The sequence below is a fragment of the Helicoverpa armigera genome, chromosome 9, assembly GCF_030705265.1.
Source record: "Helicoverpa armigera isolate CAAS_96S chromosome 9, ASM3070526v1, whole genome shotgun sequence".
Lineage (NCBI taxonomy): Eukaryota > Metazoa > Arthropoda > Insecta > Lepidoptera > Noctuidae > Helicoverpa > Helicoverpa armigera.
The window spans coordinates 11,070,123-11,089,098 of record NC_087128.1 but is presented as its reverse complement, the minus strand read 5'-3'; the positions used below and the strand labels follow the sequence as shown (position 1 = coordinate 11,089,098).

General features: G+C 35.7%; 1 protein-coding gene across 1 annotated transcript; it reads left to right on the top strand.

Annotated features, from left to right (window-relative positions):
- The first annotated feature begins 1,644 nt into the window (after positions 1–1,644).
- Positions 1,645–18,497, top strand: LOC110369770 (protein HIRA homolog). Its single transcript, XM_064036200.1, has 20 exons — positions 1,645–1,791; positions 1,871–2,044; positions 2,475–2,639; positions 3,547–3,704; positions 4,032–4,140; positions 4,572–4,732; positions 5,941–6,109; positions 6,501–6,595; positions 7,003–7,173; positions 7,726–7,874; positions 11,053–11,214; positions 11,664–11,874; positions 12,133–12,235; positions 12,625–12,744; positions 13,345–13,491; positions 13,974–14,070; positions 14,529–14,660; positions 14,840–14,964; positions 15,324–15,415; positions 15,778–18,497. Exons 1-20 carry the CDS (start codon positions 1,755–1,757, stop codon positions 15,910–15,912), a joined length of 2,712 nt encoding a protein of 903 aa, XP_063892270.1. The 5' UTR covers positions 1,645–1,754; the 3' UTR covers positions 15,913–18,497.
- The last annotated feature ends 479 nt before the right edge of the window (positions 18,498–18,976 follow it).

Genomic DNA, 18,976 nt, shown 5'->3' with positions numbered 1-18,976 from the left:
CAATCCAGTAATTCCTGATGATAGATAATAGCCCGGTCAAAATAGACATAAAAGTAGTGGTCAAATAACAAAAATTCCCACAGAGCCGATTTTTGGTGGAGAGCTAGATTTGATCATTATAAATAAAATACTAAAAGTCCCCATCGATCCCATGTGTGCGTCAAAAGTTATTCGAGGTCAAATGTCAAAATTTTAGGTTTTTAGATTATTTTTCGAAAACGGTAAGTTTTATCAAAAAAAGACATCGGACCAAAATCGTAGATCTTTAAATTTTCTACAAAAATGGCATTAACAGTTTTCTCCTAAATCTTACCATTCCTGAGATATAGCGATTCAAAGAGTCACACTATACATGATATGCACATATAAGCCACGTACATGCGAGGGCTGCCTTTAAGTTGTATCGTTTGAAATAAGTACAGACAATCTAATAGGTTAATACCATTTATTGTTTTTCAAAGAATTCTCTGCGATATTTAATGCACTTTAGCACGCATTAAACCCAGTTCTTGAAACATTTATTCCATTCTAAAGTGGGGGTAGTCAAATTGGCCGATTTGTCTGAGTCAACAGCCTTTTCAGGTGTGCTGAAAAGTTTACCACGAAGACTTTACTTAATTTTGTGGAATGTAAAACAATCGTTATGCCCACGGATCTATGTCACGGTATGTTACATGTTGGTCTGCGACAATTAACTGCCGCATAGCCTCGATATTATCTTGGGTCATATCGGGTTTGAACTACCTTCAAGTGGCTTGTCTCTAAGGCTAGATTGCCCACTTTTAAATCCTAAATATGAGCGTGCTGCAGTCCTAAGGCATGGTTCTGCATCATTAAACACAGAACAATTTTTTTTAAAGCGCTGAAGTCGCGACAATCCGCTTTTAAAGTTGTAGAAAATTATCGCACGCTTATTTTCCTTCGACATTTGAATTTTTATCCAGAAGACTGGGGTTGGAAGGAAGGTACAAATCGGCCAATTTGACTACCCCCACTTTAGAATGGAATAAATGTTTCAAGAACTGGGTTTAATGCGTGCTAAAGTGCATTAAATATCGCAGAGAATTCTTTGAAAAACAATAAATGGTATTAACCTATTAGATTGTCTGTACTTATTTCAAACGATACAACTTAAAGGCAGCCCTCGTATGTACGTGGCTTATATGTGCATATCATGTATAGTGTGACTCTTTGAATCGCTATATCTCAGGAATGGTAAGATTTAGGAGAAAACTGTTAATGCCATTTTTGTAGAAAATTTAAAGATCTACAATTTTGGTCTGATGTGCTTTTTTGATAAAACTTACCGTTTTCGAAAAATAATCAAAAAACCTAAAATTTTGACATTTGACCTCGAATAACTTTTGACGCACACATGGGATCGATGGGGACTTTTAGTATTTTATTTATAATGATCAAATCTAGCTCTCCACCAAAAATCAGCTCTGTGGGAATTTTTGTTATTTCATATGTCTATTTTGACCGGGCTAATAAGATGACTTATAGGATCAAAAACCACTTAACAAGCCATATACCAACATCTTAACAGATGCCATCTTTTATACGTACAATATTGTCTCAAAAATCAAAAACTTTGGCCACTGGCTTCTGAACGTACCCGTAAAATTGCCGGGCGGCGGTGTATGTTGATGCTGTTCTGTCAGTGTCATTTTGTAATTAAATTTCTGGGAAAAGCATTATTTATTTTGATTATTAACAGTTATTTTCTGTTTAATTTCAACAATATATCTTAAATGAAGCTGTTAAAGCCCAGTTGGGTCAATCATGATGGTGAGTGCACGTGTTTTTGTTGGTGAAAACAAGCGAACTTCAAGTGGGCATTTTCTATCAAAAAGTTGAATTTTTTCAGATAAACCGATATTTTCCGTTGATATACATCCGACGGGGAAGCGGTTCGCGACTGGGGGTCAAGGCGGGGACTCCGGGCGGGTCGTGGTTTGGAACTTAAACCCGGTTTTGTTTGAAGCAGTTGAAGTGGACCCCAATGTCCCTAAGATGCTTTGTCAAATGGATAATCACTTGGGTAGGTTACCCTAAGTTATTTATACTGCAATGAATTATAATCTCATTTTACTTCAGTTTTGTTTCCTTTCCATTCCAAGCTTATTGAGATTTTGATGATAATATTTGTTTAAAACTTTATACATATTCAATTTTAATCATGGACAATCACATACATATGTAAAAACGGTATTCTATACTGTATTTATACAGAAAATAACCAAGAATATCTCAAAATCAATATAATTCATCAACTTACTTTCTTAATTATAATAAAAAAAACTGGATATATTCTTGAAGTATTCATGCCTTCTCTATGCTTTGTTTCAGTGTTATAAAAGAAGTTAAGGCAAAGGAGGTTAAATTGTCCATTACAAAGAGTTGTCAGTATGCATTAAAAAGAATGCTCAAACAGACATACTTTTATTTACAATTTTTTTCTTTTTTTCCAGCTTGTGTGAACTGTGTGCGTTGGAGCAATGGTGGTAAATATCTGGCATCGGGCGGTGATGATAGATTGGTGATGGTGTGGGGGCTCAGTGTCGCTGCTAATGCTACTCCGGGCAAGCACAAGGCAGAGACTTGGCGGTGCTTGGCTACGTTGAGAGGACATGCAGGTTTGTGAACAACTATTATATAGATAGATAATCAAGTAAATTGCTCAGTATTGCAAATTTTACAAAGATTCAAATTTTAGAAAGACACGCCATTCGCCGTTCGTATGCCTCGGCAATGGTGCCATACATTTTCATAGGTTGGCTATTGTCGCGAGCGATCGACTGTCGTAGGCCGCGCGCGGCTGCGACAGTCGTCCCGAAGCACGGAAGTATTATGCAAATTAATAGATCATTAATTTGTTTTTAAAGGCACTTTGTTTAATTCATGTTATATGGAGGATGAGTGATGTCCTCCTAGCCGATTATCAGCTACGGCGGCTGTTCTCATGTAAGGAGATTAGCCAACTACGCAGGACATATTATAGTGCACGAGCATTTGCGCAGACACAAGTGCACTCCCTATTCCTTCACTCTCATAGTCCGATGGGACGGTAATCCGACACGACCGGAGAGAGATCAGGCGCAGGACCGACATTTACGTGCTCTCCGATGCACGGGTGAATCAATCACCAGCTTCCAGGCTCCGGGCTGCTTTGTGAAAGTCTTCTAAAACCCACAAAGCGATTTCGGCCCGACTCGGGAATCGAACCCGAGACCTCGTGCTCAGCAGCCGCACTTGCGACCACTAGACCAACGAGGCAGTTACAGCAACCGATTTTTTTTTTTTGGAGGATGAGTACCTATAGCACTTATATCTATATTATTACCACTGATTATAAGTATTTACTAACAGTAACAAATATATACTCTATACTCTGATCTATAAATATTAGTTACTACTAAAGTTTACCTTTTTATCCTTGTTTATCATGACAGTCATGGTTAATCCCGATCTGAATATTACCATAAAAAAGTGACCCCTTAGGCTTCTTAATCCAGTAAGTTATTGGTTCCTCTTCATCAACAGGTGATGTGTTAGACCTAGCCTGGTCTCCGCTAGACAAGTGGCTGGCCAGCTGCAGTGTGGACAACTCCATCATCATCTGGAACGCTGAGAAGTTTCCGGAAATGGTCTGCGTATTGAACGGACATTCCGGACTTGTGAAGGGTGTTGCTTGGGATCCCGTAAGTATTTATTTATCCTTGATTCACTGGGTTTTTTTTTTTTTTTTAGGTAGGTTAATAGGAAATTATGACCTCATCGGGCTTAAAATATTGATGTTCTTCAGTGTTTTTATAAACCTATTAATACAAAAAATCATAAGTATAATGTTTTTCTAAAGATTTATTAACTGCATCAACAAGTTGCAGTGTAACATTGTGTAGTAAAATTATTTCTTTTTTTGTGGTAAATGAACAATTTTCTTATTATCTACTTGATTTATGATGTCTAAGCTTTGTTCATGTGCCTAAATGAATTTAGTGAAGATCCTGGGACTTTTTTTCTCATAGGTTGGAAAATACCTAGCATCACAATCAGATGATAAATCACTGAGGGTGTGGAAGACGGCCGACTGGGCACAGGAAATTGTCATCACTGAGCCATTTGAAGAGTGCGGAGGTATAATATTTTGTTTCTCATTTATTTATTTTTATGCTGCTTTTTTTTCTCTTAATAGAATCCAAATTGCAATTTAGTTTTACAGTGTAAATGCTCTTTGATTTTTTTTTATTCTTTACAGTGTGCAATAAATAAATCAAACATTTACGTGTCTTCAAATTTAAAATAATATTAAAATGTTAAAACCGAAAAAATTTTTTGGTTTTGTCCACAATTCCAAATCTAAATTTTTTATATTGTAAAGCTGAACAATTTGTTTGTTTTTTTGAACCAGCTAATCTCAGAAAGTACCTACTGGTCCGATTTCATACATTCTTTCAGTGTTAGATAGCCCATTTATTGAGGAAGGCTATAGGCTACTTTTTATCCGGGATCGTGCATATTTCATTCATCTTTAAACCCACTAAACGTCAATTTTCCACCGTCCCCAGGAACAACCCACGTGCTCCGTCTATCCTGGTCTCCGGACGGGCAGTACGTGCTATCAGCTCACGCCATGAACGGCGGAGGTCCCACTGCTCAAGTGGTCGAGAGAGACGGATGGAGATGTGACAAGGACTTTGTGGGACATAGGAAGGCTGTTACTTGTGCTGTGAGTATGAAAAACGGTGTTTAAAGTCAAATTAAAAAAAAAATAATTAAAAGGTTTCCATTTCATCTAGACCTACCAGCGACCCGCTCCAGATGCGCAGGAGTTCAACGCTGATACTAAATACACTACAGAATAAAAATAATAATTTTAAAACCTAAAAAAGACACTTAAAAATTACAAAATAATTCGGACCTCGACCTTCACCACTTCCTATAATATGTTTTTGCTGGGAAGAAGTGGTGGAACAAACCCCCGAGCAACAAATTCCTGTCTGTGTGAATGGTTTAAAGACCCGAACAAAATATTAAAATATACAAAATTATAAAATTGTATAGATTTTGTACTGGGTGTCCCATAAGTCCTTTGAAATCTAAATTTCGAATAAAATTTAAATGGCGCGCGGGAATGGCATGCGGGGTGCGGGGATAGCATCAACGGTCTTTCGGAATTCATTCACCATGGAAAGTTTTATCGGAGCAGACCGTGGTTTTTGTGTGCTTGAGTTTTATCACAACAATGATTCGGCCACCATTGCGCGGCGTAAATTTAGAGAGTATTGCAATTTGCGCACGTTTAATGACTGTCCCAGTGTTCAAACGGTTAAAAATTGGGTTCAACAGTTCGAGGTGACTGGATCTACAATTTTAATTTGTTGAATAAACAACGATCGGGCCGCCTAAGGACATCACGGACGGAAGACAACATCGACGTAGTGCAAGAGTCAGTTCGTGAAAATCCTACTCAATCCATTCGTAAGCGTTCCAATGCATTAAATACACCCAGATCGACGTTACAGTTCATTTTAAATAAAGATAAGAAATTACCATCCATACAAAATTCAGTTAATACAGGAATTAAAAGATACGCCGCGCAATGGTGGCCGAATCATTGTTGTGATAAAACTCCCGCACACAAAAACCACGGTCCGCTCCGGTAAAACTTTCCATGGTGAATGAATTCCCAAAGACCGTTGATGCTATCCCCGCACCCCGCATGCTATTTCCGCGCGCCATTTAAATTTTATTCGAAATTTAGATTTCAAAGGACTTATGGGACACCCAGTATAAAAAAAAATCTAAAGAAAATTTAACCATCTTTTCTAGCACACACATTCCACTACATAGTGACATTTCCATGCCCCTAAATTTCTATATCCCAGTTTTATACCCATCTCTGTCATCTATATAATTATATAATTGGTTTTTCAGCGCTTCAACAACAACATATTCGTGAAAGAAGGCAAGAAGTGCTGCTGTGCCGCCGTGGGCTCCAGGGATCGAGCACTCAGTATATGGCTGACGTCATTAAAGCGGCCTCTAGTTGTCGTACATGATCTGTTCAGCGACAGTGTGCTGGATTTGTCTTGGAGTTCTGATGGTGAGATAAACTACTACTACATTTACCCTACTATTAATTACCTTCCATAATAATTTGTCCAGAGTAAAAGATCTATAAACTAGGTTTTACCCTACCATTTATTACAAGAATTTACTCAATGTAAATACTAGGGTAATGCTATTTCGGGGATATAATGCTTCTTATGTTTTTGACACTACACATTCAGACATAAAAATCTATGCACTAGTTACGGAAGTGTAAGCTTAAGTGACTTTCCCAAAAAGTAAGCGCAAGTTACTTTCCGAAAAATTTTAACGTAAATTACTTAACATAATGTAAGCACCAGTTACCTTACCCAACAGTAAGCGCAAGTTACCTTACCTCCATGAAAGCGTAAGTTACCTAACCAAAATGCGTCATATTTATTCAGGTCTAAACCTACTGGCGTGCAGTTCAGATGGCACGGTGGCTTGCATACAGTTTACAAACAAGGAGATTGGCACACCACTCACTATTGAAGAAAAGGTAAGTTTGACATATTACTGACTACATGACTTTTGAAAAATAAAATTTCAAGTTGACTTCTTTTGGGGGCAGTTTCGTAACAAAATTGGTTTTAGGAGTTACTAATCTCAAAATCATTTATTCAAACTTAGCTGCAAAACAGCACTTTTTGAACGTCAACATTCATTTTTAAAAGACTGCTCTCAAAACGCCCACCCTTCACCAGATCCTATGTGTTTTCAAAATCTACTCTTTCCAATTTAGCATATATTTGAATTACTGATCAAGTGACAAAAAATATCAACAACTTGTAACACCTACTCTAACCACCGTGTTTAAAAAAATTTTTGGGGCTGCCTCATTTAATCCTGATGTTTGAAAATTGCTGTTTTTCAACCTACCCTATTTTTTAATTTTTGTCCACCCAGAATGCGTTCTACGAGAAGATCTATGGCAAATGCTTAGCCAATGAGTCAGGGGGCGATCTCTCAGCCAACTTGCTGGTGGAGTGTCCTGAAATCCTGCTGGCCAGGGAGAAGCAGGAAGCCAAGAAGGAGGCAGCTAAAGAGGAGACCACGCCCAAGAGTGATAAGTCTCAGGTGAGTGGAGATGAGATATGAGATAACCAGCGCAGTTACATGAGCGTACTTCCTTGGTCCTCAATTTTTTTAACAATAGTTCTTTGGTCCCGCCATTTTTCAGGAGTTGGTCCTTGAGATGCCGTTTTATAAGTTAGTTCGTGGGGCAGCTATTTTTCAAGAGTATTTTCTTGGTCTCCCATGTTTTTCTATTGGCATGACTGTTGCTATGTAAGTGGTAATAGTGCTAGAGGCAACGAAAAGTTAGAAATCATTTGCAATTTTCAACCGCGTATGGCGAAGACCTTATGGAGAGAAATGCTTAGACCGCAGCTAGCATGGTGGTTGCCAATTTCTGCCATTTCTGGCATGGCTGGCAAAGGTTGCCAATTCAAGGACATTCCTAAGAAATGTTCGCGCGCAAATTGTTACTGTTTTCTAGAACGAGTAGACCAGAAGAAACGCTTGACTCTGACACACCCGGGTGGAATCTCTTATTTAGAAGTGAACTTAAAAATCGATAAAATATATTTCCTTCGAATACACTATCATAACTCAATAATTCTTTCACAGCCGAAGAGTCTGCTCAGTCCTTCAGCAGGGTCGAGTGGAACATCATCAACCCCTCTACGACCTATGGACAGACAGATAGAGACCCGCACTTCTGATGGCAAGAGACGTATCACGCCGGTCTTTATACCGCTCACACATGCTGATGCTAAGTAAGTTATCTATAATAATATTACGTCCAAATCTGATTTCGGCCACGGCGGCTGTTCTCATATTCATATTCATATTCATATCATTTATTGCATTCCACAAGTTTCATATGGTGTTACAAAAAGCTTACAGCTAGGTACATTTGTGGACCCTGTTAGGGCACAGCAACATTTAGCATTTAATGCCAGTACATTTAAAACACTTAAAACTAATTCTAAATTTTTATGGTAGTTTTAAACATAGGAGTAGTTAATTTACAATTAAAATTATATATTATATTTCTTTATATTTGTATAAATATATGTATATTAGGAAATTATTTAGATATCAGCTATTTTAGTGTATTGTAGTGTGTATAATGTTTATGTATGACTAATATTTATTTTGTCGTTCATGTATTCTTGAATTGTATAGTATGCCTTCTTAGTTAGGATTTCCTTAATTTTATTTACATATACATTATACTTTGGTTCGTTTTTTATAGCATTTGGTAATTTATTATATATTTTTATTGCCATTACATATGGACTATTTGAATGTAATGTCATACGGGAAGTAGGTAGCATGAGCATGTTCTTATGTCTAAGTGATCTGGTTTTGTGTTTGTCTCCTCGGGTTGTGAAGAAGTAGCTGTATTTCCTAACAAACTTGCATATTTCTAGAATGTAAATAGATGGTAATGTGAGTATTTTGAGTTTAATGAAGAAGGGTTTGCAGCTGTCAGTTTGTTCTATATTTACAATAATGCGAATTAATTTCTTTTGCAGTGTAAATAAAGTAGTCGCGTCTGTGCTATTTCCCCACAGTATTATGCCATAGCTTAGCCATGCGTTTGCATAGGCGTAGTACATTGTAAGTGCGGTTTGTATGTCTGTAGTTTTTTTCACTTCGCGGAGAGCATAGCTAAATTTTGAGATTTTTGCCTTGGTATTATTAATATGCGTTTTCCATGTTATATGTGTATCTATTGTTATTCCTAGAAGCGTAAAGTCTTTAACTACTTCAATTTTTGTACCGTTTATGGTGAAGTTAACTGTCAGAGGGTTTTTTTGATATGGGTAAAAAGTCATAATTTTAGTTTTTCTGTAATTTATTTCGAGATTATGTTGATCCATCCATTTAATTGTTTTATTGAATATTAAAGTCAGCTGATTATTTATATCACTATCATCTTGGCATGATGTTAGTACGGATACGTCATCGGCAAAAAGAACACTTGGTTCTTCCAAGGCTTTGGGCAAGTCATTAATATAGATTAAAAACAAGAGGCATCCTATTACGCTTCCTTGGGGGATTGATGCATTTATAATTTTTTTATTTGATCTTACTCTTACTATTTGTTTTAGATCATAATCGAAGTGCTCTATTTCAACATATTGTTCCCTATTTTTAAGATACGACTTGAACCACCTGTGTGTCTCACCGCGAACGCCAATTTTGTATAACTTATCAAGAAGAATGTCAAATTGCACTTTATCATATGCCTTGGTCATATCTAACAGGACACCTACGGCATATTTTTTGTCATTAATTATATTTACTACTTCCTGCATAAATTTATATACAGCAAGGGTTGTTGACCGCATTTTCCGAAATCCATTTTGTCCTTCGTCAAAAATTTTGTATCTTTCACAGAAACTATATACTCTCACGCACATGGCCTTCTCATAGACTTTGGAAATCGTGGGTAAAAGAGCAATGGGTCTATAATTGTTCGGGTCTGTTTTTGAATCTTTCTTATAAAGAGGTTTAAGGATAGCCTTTTTTAAGCGGTCTGGAAATGTTCCATCATTAAACGATTGATTTATTAGATTACATAGAGGTAAAGCTAGTTCAGCTGCGCATTGCCTAATTAGGCATGGAGGAAGTTCATCTACTCCGTGACTTTTTTTGTTCTTTAAATTTTTTATAATAGTGAATGTTTCTTTACTATCCCAATGGTCTGAGAAAAAGGGTATTTTCTGTGGACACAGACGGGCCTTGCCCCTGGCTGGTCGATGGGTGATGGCTTTCTGCTCCAATTGATGCGAAAAAGTTATTGAAAACATCTACTACTTTTTTTGGATCAGAGATTAGAGTTTTATCAAGTTTTAATTTAATATTGTTTTTATCTGATAATCTAGTTTTATTGGTGCGTTCATTTACTATCTGCCACATGGCTTTAATTTTGTTTTGGGATGTTTTTATCTTTTTTATGTATTGTTGTTTTTTGGATGTATTTACTGCCGCTTTTAATATTTTTTCATATTTTTTGTAATAGGTTTTGATAATTGGATTATTTGATTTTAAACATAGTGTTTTTAACAGTCTCTTATTCAGGCATGATAATTTTATACCCTTGGTAAGCCAATATTTTTTGTAGCTTGTTTTTATTTTAATTTTATGTTTTGGTATGGTCTGATCGAGTATTTTGGTTAATTGTTCTATGAAAGCATTATAGTTCTGGTTGACCTCGTTATTTTCATTTATAATATCGTCCCAATTTATTGAATTGAGTTTAAGTTTAAAAGCTTCTATGTTTTTATTGTTGTAAAGTCGTTTTTCAGTGTACCAAATTGTTCGCTTTTGAGTCTGTAAGGTTTTGAAACTTAGTGTTGTGCCGCAGTGGTCTGAGAAACCAAGTTCTTCTACATATGTACATAGTGGTTTATCATTAAAGTTTGTAAATATTAGGTCTAGGCAGGTGGATGTGGTTTGTGTTACGTGTGTGGCATGTTTTATGTGCTGTGTATATTTGTATTCTGACATAAGATCTAAGAATGTGCTACTTTTTAAATTACTTTTAAATATATCAATCTCAATCTCACATAAGGAGATCAGCCAGCTGCTCAGGACATATTATAGTTCACAAGCATTTGCGCACACACAAGTGCACTCATTATTCCTTTCTTCTCTGCGCCCTATGGGATGACAATCCGACACGACCGGAAAGAGATCAGGCGCAGGACCGACATTTACGTGCCCTCCGATGCACGGCTGAATCAATCACCAACTTCCAGACTATGGGCTGCTTTGTGAAAGTTTTTAAAAACCCACGGCCCGATCCGGTAATCGAACCCGAGACCTCGGGCTCAGCAGCCGCGCTTGCGACAGCTAGACCAACGAGGCAGCTGACCAGAGCAGACCTATGCTTTGTACTATGTTTTACAAAATAAAGTATTTTTATCTTTACATTTGCAGCGAGTCCCTAAGCTCTCAGCCTGGTGGTACCGAGAACTGCTTCAGCACATCTTCTCAGAGCAAGTCGCGTATCAGAGTGGAGGTGCGAGACGATATCGTCATACATCCAAACGTTAGCAACCACGCTACTTCTCTGCAGAATAACTCTAGGACTAGTGATAAGTATGTTTTTTTTAATTTGTTATTTGTGTGCGTTAGGTTAGTTTAGGTTAGTTTAGGTTAGTGGGAATTTTAATGTGTTTGGTGGTTGATGAATGTTTTAATTTTTTCAATTATTTTGTCCATTATTTTGTCCATTATTCGGCATGGGAATGGAAATCAATACATTTCCTCCAATGATAATTAAATTGACCCTGTTTATTTTCAAGTTTTAATTAGCGATTTTGATGTTTTTCTTTTTTATATATGGACCTTACAGTTGAAAAAATAAGATTCAAAATAAGAGCAGTTTTGAAAATGGTTTGTAAATCATATATTTTTTTCAATTAACCCTCGAGGGAAAAAAACACCATTACCGGGTAAACACAAAAGTAAAACTTTATTCTCATACAGAAAAATAAAGAAAATACAACTATGTCCGTCAATAAAAACTATATACATTTATTATACAGTGGTCTAGACCAGCGCCTACGCAAGCGTGGCGCCGCGTGCCTACCCGGCCCCCGCGCCGACGACCTCGCCGCCAAGCGCGTCTGCGCGCCCGACACCCCGGGGGCTCCGCCTGCAACCCCGGGGCCTGTCCGCATGGGGCCCGCACTCGCCGCACCCGCGCTCGGCACCGCCGGACCTGTCGTTAGGGCTGCTGGACAGCTGCGCTTACAGGTATGCACGAGTGTGATGTAACTCTACGATAATAGATGTGAAAGTTTTGTGTAGTTGATAGCTGTCGATTTTTAAACTGTATTTTTTGTACTGACTGACAGATTTGTCAATTGCACCAGAAATTGTGTGACCATACTTACATACCTGTAATCGATTGAGTCATATCGGTTAACTTTTATAGTGTTAATTAGACATGAATTTGATATGTCGCTTCTTGGTCGGTTCTTTAGGTTTTTAGCGTCTGTTTTTTATTTACAGGTAGTGAACAAAGCGTGTAACACACAATACGGAACATTATCACGGCTACAGTTATTGCCAAACAACTCCGCTTCGAGTGATCCTGTTTGGGAAACTTATTTAGGTACGTGAATTGATTTTTATTTTTAATCTTTTTATTTTATATAGTCGTAAAGGAACGTCAATATAATATCTTCTTTGTGTAAATTATCAAAAATAGAAGGTAGGAACTTAATAAATAATATTCATTTATTTGACAAAATTAACAAGGTATAGAGATATTGAAGAATATTAGTAAATCCTACCATGCGAACTTTGGATTATGATGCAGTACATTACTCCACATACTTATACAACAAAAAAGTATCAGCTAGAAAGTCAGACGTGGAGTAACTTTTATTTAATAGAAGTGCAGTAAATTTTTTTCAAGCTTGTATTGCATGGCCAACTTACTTTTGAAGTCTTTTTAAACGACTTACTAACTTATTTACTATACTTGTAATATACTTCCAGGTTCGACGGTGACGTGCATAGCGTGCGACGTGCGCTGGGCGTGCGTGGCGTGCGCGGACGCCACGCTGCACGTGTGGCAGCTGGCTAGGCATACCGCCACCCGCGCCCTCCCTCCTCTGGGTAAGCTCAAACTTCTAGCTCCTTGGTAATACCTATATAGAGTAACGATATTACTTTACAATTTACTAGCTGTACTAGCTTTCGAACAGTGAAATTATTTTTAAAATTGGTCCAATACATTTTTGAGTTTATCCAATAAAACAAACAGATTCATGTATTGCCTCTTTATAATATTAGTATAGTTTACTGATTTTTACATGACGAATTAATTCGTACCATTACATCACAGATATTCTATTACCGTGTGTGTTCATGTAATAATGTTCCCCATTATTTACTCATTTTAATCACAACAAACTAATAAAGACATAATCTTACTTTTAACAAAATTATCAACGCAATTCAAAGTTATTTTACTTTTGTTTCAAATAAACATTTGAAAACTCTTTCAAAACGTCAAATTAATTACACGATTCCCAAGAATTGGTCCCATGGAATAGAACCCACAGTAAATTTCTTAGATATTCGTCTTAAACAAATAAAAAAACAATTATTTACAAAACTTTTCAAGCTATCCCTCATAAAACTATATAAGTAGTGCCAGTGAAGATAATATTAATATATTATTTACTATCAATTTTTTAACCCTTTCCATTTCAGCTCTTATGTCTCAAGCGGCAAAGTTAACGCTATCGGGTGACACGTTAGCCGTTGTAACCACGTCAGCAGAGTTGGCGATGTGGGACCTAAGCACCGCCACGTGTGTGATACGACCTTTATGCTTCCGGTCCCTGCTGTCTCATGGAGGTAATATAGTTTATCACTTTATTTTATAATCAAAGGCAAATGAAAAAATATTTATTTCAAATATGCTTATGAAAGCTCTTTCGAAACGTCAAACTAGTTGCACGGTTCCAAAGAGCTATCTCGTAAAGAAGAACCAGCAAGAAACTCTTTAGACACTCTTAAAAAAGAAACTAATATTTAAAATAGTTGTGCAATGGAAATGAAGCTTATAATAATATTCGCTGTTCCACGCGGTTTCACCCGCGTCCCGGAGAAACTTCTGCCTGTACCCGAATAAAGCGTAATTTCTCTTTTACTTTACCATGCAGAGATCATTTTAAGATATCCAGATTTTTTTATGTTCTGACAGTACAGTAAAGAAATCATTTAAAGTTACTTGGTTACATTACATTCTATTGGCAAAAAGAACAGAAATAATTATGTGTTAACAATTTTACACCACTAGCTTCTTCTGTATAATATTTCCCATTATATTATTACAGTGACAGTAACAAACTGCTCGCTACTGGACGACGGCAACCCGATGATCTCACTCAGCAACGGCAAGAGTTATATCTACAGTAAAGGACTTTGTGCCTGGTAAGGGATGGTCACTTATTTGTATAGTGCTGGACAAAATATTGATATGTAGCAGTCATCTGATACAATACTGGATAACCACATTTAATTGAATGAACAAGCATCATTTAACGTCCTATTAGTTAACTGATTGTAACATAACCCTTTGAAAATCAGCGTTAACTCTCGCATAAGGTTGCAGCATCATGCTGATCGAGAGCTGTATTTTTTTATTTTTAATTTATATTTACTGTGTATTGCATACGTCTTCAAGTGCCCAATAAATCGCATTTTTATTATTTCTTTCAATAGACGATATTCGTGTGAATCGTCTACATAAAATATAATATTTTTAAAAGTAGCGATTTGTATTTTCGTGTCAGTAAAATTCGTAAGGATGGCGCCTGGAGAACTATTTATATTAAAACATTAATGTTTATTTATTATTTCTCTGTTTAAATAATGTTTTGTAACTGCAGGGTGGTATGGGCGGACGCGTGTGACCCGGTGTGGCGCTGCAGCGGCGCGGCGCCTAATGTTCGCTCGTCGAGAACTTCGCTCTACCCACTCGCTAAAGTTAACAGGACTAGACCTACTTCTTTTACTAACAGGTAAGTTTCTTTGTATTGAGGTGATTTTTCGATCTTTAGGGATCGTTGTTAGTTCTTATTTTTTTTCACAAAAAAAAAAATACCTTACGCCGTTTACCTTATAAATAAATATAAAAATAAATAAATCCTTATTAACCTTTCAAAACAAGTATAACTTAAAAGTATACCTCTCTTTGCAGCAGTTACAGAAGCGGCGCTGCCCGCAGCTGGTTAGAGGCGCAGGTATCGTCGAGCCTGCACCTGCGCCGGGCACACGACTACAGACATTGGCTGAATGCGTTGTTCGCACATCTTGTTAACCATGGTATATAAATCGCTCTATTTTTTTATATGAAATTGGGACTTTGAGGACTCGAAATATCAAGCCGGTTGCAACTGAAGAAGTGGTATCTTAAAGGCTTACTTACAATGTAACTAAAGTTGCATATCGCCTTTTAAGCCAAAGCCTGTTGACAACCTGAGAAAATATATCGGCTACTTCTTAACCGGGTGTGGGAAATAGTTCCTTCGGGACACAAGTGAAAAGGGGTGCGCTTTGCTATTTATTATAGTTTCTAATAAGTGATACTTTTTTAGTGTCTTTTACAATTTGTAAGATACCAAGTTTTACAAAAGAACAAATAGTGAAATGGTAGTTTGAAATCAGACTAATTTATATTTCAGGTACTGAAGACCAATTGCGTTCAATATTAGACGACATGATGGGACCAAGTCATTGTACCTCTACACCTAAGAAATGGCAACCTACAATCTTGGTATGTAGTCCTTTGACTTTGATTCAGATTTTGGAATTCATTGTTCATGATTTTTGGATAAACCAAATTTTCAAGATTTTTGTGAGTTAGCGACAATATCGTCTCTGCATCATAATTTGTAGAATCTATTGACTGAATGTAGACTTTAAAGATTCTTTCAGTGCTAAATGGCTCATTTCTCGAGGATTGCTATAGGTTTTTTGCCCAGGTGCGTTGAGTAATTCCCGCGGGACGCTAGTGAATCGGCTGGCAGAATAATATAAACTGGGCATTTTTAAGAAACATATTAATATCCAGTTTTCATCGTGACATAATGACCAACAGGTTTTTATATAGTTATGATTTATTACTTTTTTTTTCAGGGCATAAAGAAACACGAGCTTCTAGAAGAGATGTTAGCACTCCTAGTTCGTCAGCTGCGCTGGCAGAGAATGTACGCAGAATATTCTGACCAACTGTCAGAATTGAAAGTCCATACCGTTGTCAATGGCCACTGACAAGAAATCCGACATAACTGGTAGGAAAGATATTTATACATTAGAAAGAAATATCGATAAAATGTACAGCTCTTGATATAGAATAGTAGATAGATCGGCAATCCAGTGATTTTTTGTGAAGACAAAAATGAAATAGATCAGTTGAGCGAATTGTGTGAGTAAATATTATATATATTGCTGCTTTCTTCAACTTAAAATTGGGTATTTGTAGCGTTGAACATTAAAATTATTTTCCTAAATATCGCTGGTTTTGTTGTTAAAATTTGCTTTTGATACGAGACCGCTACAGGCCTCTAGAGTGGTTTTTTTTTTGGACTTATACCACATAGAGTTGTCAGTCACGCATTGCCGATCTATTGAACGGTAGTGGGATCCTAAATCTATGTGTTCAGCACATAAAATGATTTGAATAAAGAGACCATAATGTGTCTTATTGTAAGCTCTTTCGATTCTTAGAAAGGTTTTTTTCGTGATTATGAAATGAATAAGTTATTCATTCGAATGATTATAATGTATCGATATTTTTACCTCGATTGGCAATGTCGATATTAAAACGATGTATTAGTTTTATCGATATCTACCTAAATAAATAACCGATGGCAGAACAGCACTAGCTGTATGGATTTCACAACATATGATTTAATGCATATTTATCAAAAAGTAGCCTTATGTTTAATTCTTGAAGTTAATATTTGAATAATAATATTGCTACTAATTTTAACACTTCCTTGAGAATACATATTGATGGACTCATATTTTTACTGATGAAAATCTTAAAATCGTCTGATGATCTTACTTTGTTTAATTTTCGCTCAAAAAACTCATTAAAGAGTAATTTTATTAAGTTACACTTATCATAGTCCAAGAATAGGACAGTAAGATAGATAAAATATTTTATGGTTATACCTACCTATTGTAACTACTGAAACAACTGCTTATAATTTAACTTGAAGCCTTGTTTTTTGCCTAATTTGAACCCTTAATTCAAATGACATCTCCGCTAGTCATTTTGTTCTCCATGATAAAAAATGTATTTCCCAAAAATGGATGAGTTTTGAGAAAAATTAAAAAAAAAATTGGTATATCATGATTCCTAAATAGGATAGAAAATTATGTCTTCTTAGAACGTAATGTTATTTCCGTAACGTTTTGTTGTGAATTAGGAATACAAAATCGTTGTAGTAGATATTTGGTGAATAATTCCGCCTTACACTATTTTATATGTTACCTAGTTCATAAGTATGTATTTGTAAACTGCGTTCAATGCATTTTATGTTATTGTATCTTATTTTTGCATTAACATCTTAAAATATGAATGTTTTAATTCAAAGAGCAGATATAAAACATGTGTTGGGCTTTTATAATTTTCAAGGGTTGCACCATTTAACTATAAAAATGACTAAACCATAACTAGCCAGATCAAATAAACGATTTGATAGCTGAAAATGGTTATAGAGTTATCAATATAGTTAAAACTTGCAACTCAGCGTAAATATTTCATTAAAAATATGATTTGAAAATAAAGCAATTCTACATAGACAAGAAAAATGTATCTTATGTATAACTACGTAATAGGTATATTTGATATCTGTAAATAAAAAAAATACAGATATGAATTTCAGTACACAACATACCATCCAGTTGTGTTCATATCATCTTATGAAGTAGATAGTGTAGTTTAAGGTACTTTTAATGTCGTGGAATATGAATGTAAAGAGTAAACGATTTTTGTTAAAACCATGGTGCAAAGAAATAAATGAAAAATAATGCATTTAGAAAAACATATTATGCATTGCATTATAAAAAATAGCTTCATTTGAATGTATGAATCTTAAAAAGTCGAAAATTGTATCACCTATCACATGGAACTAATCTTAGGACCACGATTTAGTGTTAGGAAATCATAACACCAATTATGTATTCGTTAATCGGTTAAATAATATAAAAATATATGTGCTAACTATAAGGTTCTCAGAGAGTAGTTCGTAACTATGGTTTATAGATACAACAAATATGTGTAATGTTCACTTTTTAACCGACTTCCCAAAAAGGAGGAGGTTCTCAATTCGTCGGGATCTTTTTTTTTCAATTATATGTATCCTCCTTTTTAATGAAAAATAGGCTTTAAAAACCTAAATGTGCTAACCATTTTATGATAAAATTGAAATTATATTTGAACGGCTCAATTATGTTAATGTACATTTTTTATGTGTTTAAAAATTAAAAGATATTGTCTCTGCTGTCTAGTCAAATTGGTTCCCTCACTAAAGTATTATGTACTAAAATTTGTACAATTTTACAGCGCCGAAGTTAACTAGGCTAGCCAGTTATTTGACAAGTGTAAACGTGTACATTTTGACGCCACAAAAAATCTTTTGCGGAATATTGTAAAGATATAAATCTGGCTGTGCATTATTCTCTTACTTCTGCCCTGTTCCCAATTTTGTTTGGGGTCGGCGCAAAATGTCTTCCGCTTTCATTTTTCTCTGTCACTCGTCATACTCCCTTCGCTGTGAATTATTATTTCATAAATAACAATATCAGTTGAGTTAAAAATATTCGTGATTTGATTCAGTCAACACTTTTTTGTAAATTCGCTAGTGGTTTCACTCCCGTTCCATAGGATCTGCTCCCTGCATCCGGATAGAGAGTACTAGCCATCCTAATTTTTCACCTTGAACTAGTAACATCCTGGGCTAGCGCGCTCAAGCAAACACACTGCCTTTCTCAATATTGTAACTAGAATTAAACTGATTAATTGAGAATTACGATTTTATTGTATACTATGATTTTTATTTTATTGATTGTGTGTGATGTAGAAAATAATTACAAAAGTGATTAATTGTATTTTTTCATATTTTATTGTAATTTTATCTTCCTATGTATCCGAATTCTTCAAATGCCCAATCTTCCAATAAATAGTTGAATATTCTAGGTGTCTAAGTTTATAAGGAATTCAGAATAATCCTGTACCGTAATGTAGACTGCCAATATTTATGATGAAATAAACAATTTATTTACAGCTGAAAAACATTTCAGAGTCAACTAATTTATTATAGAAAAG